The sequence below is a fragment of the Perissodus microlepis genome, chromosome 17 (genome assembly GCF_051167445.1).
Source record: "Perissodus microlepis isolate ML-2025 ecotype Zambia chromosome 17, ASM5116744v1, whole genome shotgun sequence".
Taxonomy (NCBI): Eukaryota; Metazoa; Chordata; class Actinopteri; order Cichliformes; family Cichlidae; genus Perissodus; species Perissodus microlepis.
In genome coordinates, this window is record NC_140477.1 from 24,414,821 (window position 1) to 24,425,179 (window position 10,359).

The 10,359-nt window shown below is 40.4% G+C and overlaps 1 protein-coding gene across 1 annotated transcript in view; it reads left to right on the forward strand.

Moving 5' to 3' along the window:
• The window catches only part of LOC146369710 (protein Niban 1-like), a 28,557-nt gene extending 18,198 nt beyond the window's left edge, over positions 1-10,359 (forward strand). Inside the window, exons 5-14 of the mRNA XM_084910362.1 lie at positions 878-1,042; positions 1,937-2,052; positions 3,597-3,701; positions 3,964-4,126; positions 4,291-4,478; positions 5,240-5,386; positions 5,935-6,045; positions 6,295-6,402; positions 7,393-7,504; positions 7,611-10,359. Coding sequence (XP_084766488.1) covers positions 878-1,042; positions 1,937-2,052; positions 3,597-3,701; positions 3,964-4,126; positions 4,291-4,478; positions 5,240-5,386; positions 5,935-6,045; positions 6,295-6,402; positions 7,393-7,504; positions 7,611-8,839 — 2,444 coding nt within the window. The 3' untranslated portion in view covers positions 8,840-10,359. The remainder of the gene's footprint in view (positions 1-877; positions 1,043-1,936; positions 2,053-3,596; positions 3,702-3,963; positions 4,127-4,290; positions 4,479-5,239; positions 5,387-5,934; positions 6,046-6,294; positions 6,403-7,392; positions 7,505-7,610) is intronic.

A 10,359-nucleotide genomic window follows, 5' to 3' on the forward strand; every position in this document is an offset into this window, starting at 1 on the left:
GTTCCAATACAACTATTTTCCAGTGTACAAAACAAGGTTCATAAAGAACTTTAACACTTGTGGGATGAATAGAAACGGAGACCTAGACCTTCTTGTCCAACACCAGTGTCTGATCTCACAAATGTGCCTCTAGAAGAATCATCAAAAATTAAATAAATGCACTCCTAAACTTTGTGGAAGGCGCTTCCCAGAAGAGTTGAAGCTGTTATAGCTGCAAAGGGTGTCGACATCACATTAAACCCTCTGGATTAACAATTCTCAAGTTCATATGTATGAGAAGGCAAACAGGCAAATGCTTTTGGCAATATTGTCTGTAGGCATGTAGGGAATGATAAGAAAATTATAAATATCACATTACATTATATCACATTAAGAAGAGATCAAAGGTTCAATGTTTAAGACGGTCAAACCTTCATAAAATGTTTGTCTTTAAAATTATGCTTAAAATGATACTGCCTTTGTAATGGCAACATCTAAGATATGATAAAATCACATTAAAGATTGCTTTCTAATATCGTTCACATTTGACCTCTGATCTCACTTTTACATTTCATATCTGCTTTTCTTTCAAGTTGATCCCAAAATGCATGGTATTTGTTAAGGAAAGTATTGTCAAGCGAAATAGAAAGAGCTGCTTAGTTAGAAATATACTGCAGTGTCATACTGTTTACAGTAATAAGCCTAAGGTATTGACTTGGAGATGAATACCTATTTTCCATTACCTTCTCCTACATCATAATCAAAGTAATCTTGTCTAGCCTGCTACCGTTATCTAATTTTTAGTGCACTACAAAGTTAAAGAATAAATGGTTCTGGTCATTTGACAGCTGCTCACTAGCAGCACATGTAGACTTTCATCTACTCTTTTCTGTTTCAGGTGCAAAAGAGGACTTTGCTCCACCTATGGCAGGGATGCCGGGACAGTTTCCAGTCTACCTGCGTCTGCCCTACAGAAGGGACTCCTATTTCTGCTTCAAACAACAGGCCACACAGGCTACCTTCATTTCCATCCTATCAGACTGCATCAGACACCAGAACCAAGGTAAGATGCTACAGAAAAGGATGTCCTTACCTCCTCAGGCACACAGTTCATCCTCTTACTAATAGTGTAAGTAGTTAATGTTCATAACACCGAACAACCCTTTATGAAGACTTTCAGAGAGATCGGTAAAGTTCCAGTTTCAACAAGACTGAAGTGTTAATTATATATTTTAAATGTTAACTCTGCCAGTACACATGTTAACATTATCCATTAAACTAGCAGTTCCCTGATAGTCACATGAGCCATCTGTTAACATTAACCCAGCAGCTTGTGGACTGTAGTCAGAGAAAAGATGAATAATAATGGCAGGCTGAATGGGTTGTGGATGGAGTATTGAGCGCTGACAGAGAGGCTACAGCGTACCCGCCACAATGGTCGCTTCGCTCGGCCCCACAACTTCGTCTCACGGTCGCTTGTATTTACACCCGCAGTTAAGCTGCAGGAAGCTGCTGCATTCACACCTATGGGTAATTTAGAGTTTCCAGTTAACCTATCCCAACTAACTGCATGTCTTTGGACTGTGGAAAGAAGCCGAAGTACCCAGAGAGAACCCACGCAAGATCATTAAAATGGTGGTAAAAACCAACATGATCATACACTCGTGTCTTCTACCCAGCTGTGGCAGCCATTGCGCAGTGCGCCGGATTACAAAAAACTGAGAGGATTATGACTGGCCGTTGTGCCACAAAGACTGTCGTGTGACAATTTTGTCATCTGAGCATCAAGATGAAAGATAAATATCTGCTGTGTGCGATCAGTGAAGTACTGTTAAAATCAGCTGATGAATAAATGATTAAGATAAAACAAGCGAGCGCAATGGCCCAATGTTTTAACAGTGAATTCATTTTCTCAAAGCTCCCTGCATATCTGACTTTTTTCTCTTCCCTCTGTCAGACTTCCTGAAGAAAAAGACTTGTGAAGTTCAGGCCTTCCTTAAAGCTATTCAGCTCTACAGACAGGACAAAGGCAAATACGAAGCCTGGGACATGCTGATAGGAAGTGATGCAAGGGTATGTCTCTTTTCTTTATTTTTCTTAGCAACAGTTATTTCTCCCAACATAGTAATACTGAGGATGAATATTTACTTAAGTATAAATAGTGAAATGGCTACATAATTAATACATGTAAATACATTTACAAAATGAAAATTAAATGGATAAAGGATAGTACAGGAAAGCTAGGATAGCTAGGTTGACTTATTAGCTGTGTAACGCACCTCTGGACATGTACATGTGTATAGTGGCAACAAAAGGCATTCTGTCTATTCTACCTTATAGATGTAGATCAAACAGGCTTCTTATAAAACACACACATTGGCTTATGTTAGGAATCTCATTGACCACATGCAAAATTCCTCTGAAGAATCAATAGTTTTAAGCCTTGAAACTTAAAAGGGCTTTGATTCAGTTTTTTGGGGGAATACTGTTTTGGCTTTGATGTCTGCATAATCAGAGGTGTGAAATCATTCCATCAGTCTCCTATTACTCTAATTAAAATAAATGGCAATTTGTTTCACCATGTGGACCTTGAAAGAGGCTACCGGCAATGATGATTCTTTGTCCCCGTACTTTTCCCATTATATATTAAGCCACTAGCACAGACTATTAGAAAGAGATATAATAATTTGGGGCAGTGAACATAAACTATGCCTTTACCCACATGACATTTTCGTAACAGTCTCCAATCCAGGCGAGTCTTCCTCTTAGCATTATAGAAGGAATTTGTCCTCTGCTATAACAACAAACTAAACATGCGTAAAACACAAACACTTGCTGGAGCCACTGGAGTATATTCGAGAACAGTGTAAATTTAAATGTTGTCAAACAGTCTTTTACAAGGCACAGAGTCTGAAATTCACAGAAAATTTATATTTTTTTCCACTGAAAATCAGCTAAATCAGTCTGAGTGGGTCTGCACACAAAGACATTGGGCTATCAGGCCTTGATACAGTTTATATACAGTTTATCTTCATTAAATTAAAGTACCAATGGGGTAAATGATGACCAAAGGAAAATAAATAAATATTTTAAGCTAATTAAAACATCCACACTCCCATGCATCAGTATCCCTCAGATTATAATGGAGGCTTTGCTCTTTATTTACCTGTTGCCACAGAGCAACGTGTGTTATTGGAGCTCAATTCACGATGGCTTCCTTTCTCTACTCATGTACGTGCTGAACCCTGTTTGAATATACTCAGAGTTGATTGAAGTAACTAGCTAATATTCTCAGAGTTAATCAGCTCAGAGTTAATTTCTAAACTCGGGGTTTGTTGGACATTTTTCCTGACATAGGTTTGAGAAATATTCCAGAGAACACTCTTTTTATGTGTGTATATATATCGATATATAAATGGTGTGTTTTTGTTATGAAATAGAAGAGATGAACAGACACTATGTTTTTGTTTTTTGCTTTTGTTTTTTTCCCCGTTATTTAAAAAATATTGAAATCCTGTCTTACTAGTAAAACCTGAGGGTTTATAAAAGTTTATTCTGGCCTCGTTTGGATGATGATGAGACAAACCTGAGATATTTTCTATGTACGTTAACTCTAGGTGATGGCCAACATGGTGATGGAGCAGCTGCTGCCGTCTCTGGAGAAAGACATGCTGCCTGGCCTCAAAGCCAAAAAGACTGAGAAGAAGAGAGTTTGGTTTGCTGTGAGTCATTTATGTTTGCAACTGATGCAGTTTCTAAGAAATATATGATTTCATTTCCCAGCTGTTGAAAGGAAAAATGAATGGAAGTCTGTTTTTCAGGGTTATATCTGGAAAAAGTCGTGCACTAATACATTATTCATGAAGTCTCCGGGCTCTTTTCTGCACTCTTGGAAGTCATTTTTCTTTTTTAAAAAAGAGCTGAAATTCATTTTTAAAAAAAAACAAAAAACATCTTTTTCATGAATTTGCTACCTTCTCTCAGATGGTGGAGGCAGTATATATCCTGGTCCAGGAGGACATGTTTGAGGGGCTATCAGCATTGAAGGAGGAATGTCGGGTGTCTGTTCGGCAGCAAGAGGTGCTGATTCACTCCGACATGGACCAGATCCTCAACTCAAGAAGGCAGCTCGAGGAAAAAATCCGAGGTATTCTCATCTATCTGATAGCCTTGTTACTTAGAACATTCAGAAACAGAATGATGTGTTGCATTCCTCTCCATGTAATGATCTAATGAAGTGCAGCTTCGTATAGGGAATACAGAGTGACGGAATTGGGCTGTTTTCTCAAATGTAATTTTTTTTTTCTCCAGCCAAAGTGTCAGAGCCAGCTGAGAAGCTGTGTTCCGACTCTGTCCAGCCGTACCTAGGCTCAGTCCTGGAGGAGCTGATGGAGCCAATCAGCACTGGGTTCCAGGAAGGACGGCAACTAAGTGAAAACATGATGGACCAAGTGTATCAGGACATCAAGCAGGGATGTGGTAACGAACAGCTGAAACAGGTTGGTTGGAATTTCACTTGTTTGGTTTTTTTCTGATGTAACGGAACAGGGTGAGAAGTTTGGCCATCTGGGAGGGGCTCAGAGTAGAGCCGCTGCTGCTTCACATCGAAAGGAGCCAGTTGAGGTGGTTTTTGCATCTGACAAGGATGCCTCCTGGGTGAGGTGTTCCGGGCATGTCCCACCGGGAGGAGGCCCCGGGGCAGACCCAGGACACGCTGGAGAGATTATATCTCTCGGCTGGCCTGGGAACGCCTTGGTGTTCCCCCGGATAAGCTGGAGGAGGTGGCTGGGGAGAGGGAGGTCTGGGCCTCTCTGCTTAGGCTGCTGCCCCCGCGACCCGGCCTCGGATAAAGCGGATGAAGATGGATGGATGGATGGATGGATAACGGAACAAACCTGTTACACTCCAGAGAATTACTTTTGGTTGGGCTGATTCATCTCATTTTAAACCTTCAACTTTATAACATTCACAGGAAAGAGTTAACTAAGGTTAGGAGTAGAGTTTTTCTTTAATACAGGGGATTTTTTCAGAAACTAGATGTTTCCTCAAGCCCAAATTTACCTCTACATAAGTTGTTGGTGACCTATTAGATATTAAGCTGGATACATGCTGGACAGGTCACCAGTCTGTTGCACGGCTGACACAAAGTGACCATTTGCACTCACTTTCATACCTTGTGAAAGTGAACAGACAAACCTTGTCTATTAATCTCATTAATTTCTACTCTGTCTTCTTCTCTCTTCGTCTCTTCGTCTCTCAGTCTCTCGACGCCATGGCAAAACCGAACCTGCTGAACTGCTATGAGAAGATCGGTTCCCTGCAGGTTAAACTGCAGCACTTGCAGGCGAGGTTTGGATTCTCCGACACCACAGGAGTGATGCACAGTGCTCAGATCGATTTGCAGCAGGTACAGCTTCATGCTGTCATTCAGATGGCGATTTATTTGAATTCCCTTTCCCTCCTTCTGAGAGGGTATTTCTACTGAGATGGAGTGAGTGTAAGGATTTCACAACTCGTTTGTGAATCAGCATTTTATGAAACACTGGTGATAGTTTATTTACTTAGTGTAGTTTATGATTGCTGGTGATTCGTAATATGAGCTTCCCTTTTCTTATTAGAAATAAACTGTTGATTTTGTCAAATCAACTGGATAATTAGCTAAATGTGAGTTCACTCCTGTTGAGTGGCAGTAAACAAAGTAGAATCACATGAGCCAAGGTGTGAAAACGGGTGTGGGTCACAATCAGCCAGGGTTTCGGGTGAGCTCATTGTGAAACCTTTCCCCTCGGATGAGAGGTGAAACGTCTTCAAGCAACTTTTCTTTCCAAGCTCCTTAGATTAGCTCCAGAAAATTTGGATTAAGTTTTTATAGTGTACAGTGATAGCAAAAAAAAATTATATCATAACATATTGTGAGTGTTAAGTCCAATTTAATTCTCTGCTTCTTCATTTTAGCTGATTGAGAATGCAGCTTTTACCTTCGAGCAGCTGCTCTACAAAGCCATCCAGGACAACCCAGACAACGCCAGCTCTGCCACTGAGAAGGTCAAACACATAGTGCTCAAGGTCAGTTTGTCATCTAAAACAAAACTTAAGTTCCCAAGTTTCTAGTTAAGACATGAGAAAATTGTAACCAGGTGCAGGTGAGGTTCACATCTACCCCCTAATATGAAATGTTCACTTGTATACAGAAATGTCATCAGAACTGTAGGCCAAATGCTTGTAACAGATAACAATCAGAATAGGTCCTTTTTATCTAAAACTAATAAACTCTCCTCCAGATGCACTGACTGGTTTTATTCCATCTTCTTGCAGAAATACGACTATGACAGCAGCACGGTGAGGAAGAGAATCTTCCAGGAAGCTCTGGTTTCCATCACTCTGCCCTTCATCAAGAAGAGCCTGGTGTCTACCTGCAAACCTGTGAGGGCTCTGTCTTTCACACACACACAGCATAATGTCTTTCTATGGACATTAAATTCCAGCACATCTGTTCCTACCATAACTCTACAATTAATAGTAGTTGCTTTATCAACCCTAGCTTATTTTAACCCTAACCATACCCCTAACCCCAGGGACATCTAATTGACATAATGCTTACCCTAACCCTAAACATCAAAAATTAATGCCTAACTCTAATCCTTAGGCTAAACCTAACAATAACTTAATTGTAACCCTGACACTAAAACCACATTTTGGGTGTCAAAAATGCCTTAAAACTCATGGGGACGGGAATTTGTCCCCATAATGGCTGTTGGTCCATACAGGTATAGCAAACTGCCAATTTTGGAGGTGGTCAGTTTGTGATATTACTCATTACTCTGACCTAAATTTACTGCTCTTATATTGACATTTGTGTCCCATTGGCAGGTGGGACATACATTGGCTTAACAGTTTGCATATGACTGAGCAGCATTAGCAATTTATAGGGAATACCTTGTATAGTTTATGTGTCTTTCAAATAAGATTTTCAAGGAAATTTATCACGTTCTCTTGTATTTTGATTTAATGAAAATTTAAAGACCCGAACTCTTCCATGGCATGCATTTTTAATTTCTCTTTGCTATTTGGGCTGATTGGGATCTGATGAATGTAAAAACAAAGAATTTTGTGATTTTTTTATTTTTTTATTTTTTTTATTTATTTATTTTTTGTACCTGATTTTTGTTTCTGAGAAAAATGAGATATACTTACGAGGACATTCGCTTTAAATTTTGATAGAATAAAGGCAGTATAATGTCCTCGTAAGTGGATATCAGGCCCTTGTAAAGTAACATTTAGTATTTTGGTCGAGACAACCTAAAATATGATGTCCACATATGTGGACGCCAGGTCTATGGGATTTTATATTTGTATACACTATGTAACACACATATCCCTCAACAAAGCCTGACACTTTGTCCCTCTATACAGGAGCTTCAGGGTCTTGAACAGACCATCTATAGTGACCATTCAAGCTTCGTTCATGTTGACAATGTTTATGAAAACATCCTTCTGCAAATTCTGGACAAGGAAGTCACTAAAGGTACAAAAAGACTAATTATGGCAACTTAGCAACACACAGCCTTTCCCCAGACACAGGTGAAGAGTTACCTCTAATCTATCCTCCTGTTTGTTCTGTCATTCTGCAGTGGTGAAGGAGGCAGCCAACCTAAAGAAGTACAACTTGTTCACAGACAAGCGCGACCTGACCAGTCAGTCTAGCCTCTCTTCCTTGCCATCATCTACTCCTGGCAGCCCAGCCATGACACTGGCTTCCCTCAATAAACCTTCTTTAGAGCCCCAGCCTTCTCCACTTGCTTCTAATTATGTCTTTGCCAGCTCCCAGAAGCAAGAACAGCAGGAGGAAGGGAAAGACCAGCTTCAGAGTGAGGCCTTAAAGGACATGATAGTGGGTGAGACACCTCTGGGGAAGGTTGAAACAGGGGTTGGTACTGGTTCCTCTGGCAGTCAGGAATCAGACCTACCAGCACTTAAAGCTGAAGATGTCATCCAAACTGCTGCGGAAGAAGCAGGAAGCAATAGTAACCTCAACAGCCCTGATTTAATAGAGAACATGCCAGAGAGCTGCACAAATGATACAGCAGCAGCAGTTCCAGCGATTGTGATGCATGAAGATGTGATTTCTGTCAAAACAGAAGAAACTAAGACAGCTGCTGAGCCTGAAACGAACAGCGCAGATGCTCCACAAGAAGCAGAACCTCCCACTGCTGTAGGAAGTATAACAACAACAACAGAAGCACCAAAACAGGCAGAATCTCTCAATGCTTCTAACCTTTCAGCAGAAGGAACTGAATCCTTGCCTGCCAATACTGAAGCAAAGACACAGTGTGAGAACCCAGAAATCATGGTCGAGGCTCCACCTAGTGGTGAAGCACTAGGAGGAATAGTCCTCAGTGAGAACGTAGGGGATGCAGAACCAGTTGCTTTCTCAGAGACGAGCTCTCTGGCTGTGTCAGTGGGAAGCGAGTCTCATCCCTCAGATGTTGAGTCCACAGATGACGTGTCAACATCCTCAGACATTTTGGAGGGCGAAGCTAACATCAGGAAGTCACCAGTGGGTTCAGGAGATGCTACTGAGGACATAACAGCAAGTGACAAGGTGCTAATGCCAGTCCAGACAGAGGTGAAGAGTGGCACTGTCATTGGAACTGGAGCCATTATAGAGGTGGAAGCAGAGGAGGTGGAGAAAATGACAGCATCTCTGTCTAGTGAACCCGTTCAAGAGGAGACACCTTCCAGTCCTGCCCAAGCACGGCCTCTGGACTGCGTCAAGGAGATCCGTGACCTGGTGGTGGAGGTGATTGAGGTGGAGGAACCTGTGCAGCATTACCCCAGCGGGATCTCCAAAGAAGATTAAATATTCCAGTAGTTGTCACTTCTATATAGAACAGCTTCCACTTCTGATACCAGTCTGTATCCATTATATTTAAACGCGAACATGTGACAGATGGGAAGCCTCCTCAGCTTCCTTCCTATAAATATGCATGATAGCATGATTATTTATATGAATAAATTAGTCTTGATTTCAGCTGCAAAGTGGCTAAACCAAAATGTCTTCTCCACTCAGTGACTTGGACAGGGCTTTTTTTTAACACTACAACTCTTAAATTATTAAAAAAAAGAATTTAGAACAATTTTATAAGTGAAGAAATTTCTGCAAATTAATCTGATATGAAGGAACAATGCATTTGGGATGGGGTTCATATGAGTGTTATGTTTGATAAGGTTATAAGGGCCATAAAGAACACATTTCCTCATTTCTGCTCTTCTTTCCAAGAAGAAAATGGATGAAGTGTTTGAGTGCAACTGATTCAAATATACTTTTGCAGAATACAGGTTCAGTGCTAATGGTGTTACTTTTTTTGTTAAACCTTTTGTTAGCAGCTTGTCATTTATACCAAAGATAAACACCTCATGTAGCATGTTTTTTCTGAAGTAGTGTGACTGCAGGGAAGATTTTCCTGCTGTCTGCTGAAAGTGTGACTTGGCCAGATGTTGTTTCTGAGGGACGATGCTCCACTTAGAAAAGTTGTATTTAAGGTGTCCGCAAGTATGTGAGGGATCAGAGTGATGTAACCGGCTCCTCGAAGTATGAGCACTGGGGGTGGGTGGATCGTTCCAAATGTCGATAGTATCTAAACCAATGCTTGTATTGGCATCAGGTCAATACTAGCACGATAGGATAAATACTATTGTGTTCAGTATGTAGTCCACTCATTTGTTTTCATTTTTTTTGGGGGGGGGGAATGAAAAATATGCACTATGAAAAATGTCTGAATCTTTTTGTGTCACATATATTTTATTTATATCCTGTAGCACATTTACACAATAGAAGTTGACTCAAAGTACTTTACGTACGTTCCAGGTCTCAAGAAAAAAAAAAAACCAAGGTGGGAAGCAAAAATCACACTGATCTCCCCGACATAAGCTTAAAATACTGGCCCTGTATTTATTTGGTATTTTCAAGTTTCAGGGTGTTTGGAAATCACTATAACAGATAATTTAACATGCACATACAATATTTACATTATTTCTCCTTATTGTGATTTTTTTTTTTTTTTTTAAATTTAAATATCCACCTAAATACTCCTATGGATCAGCCTAAAGTGCCTCTGTAGTACATCCACGTTGCCTTAGATTTCACCAGATATACAACTGGATGCAGTTGCTATAGAAACTGGTCTGTAAATCCATCCATTCATTCATTTACTTCCTCTTATCAGGGGACATGCGGAGGAGTGTGTGTGTGTGTGCGCGCATGCATGTATTCCTAACAGTGCCTGTTTATAGCATATTGACCGTAAACTGTCCACCGGCTGAATATGTCTCATTAGTAAAAGCCTGTAAATACATATAATAAACAAACTTTCCCTGAAA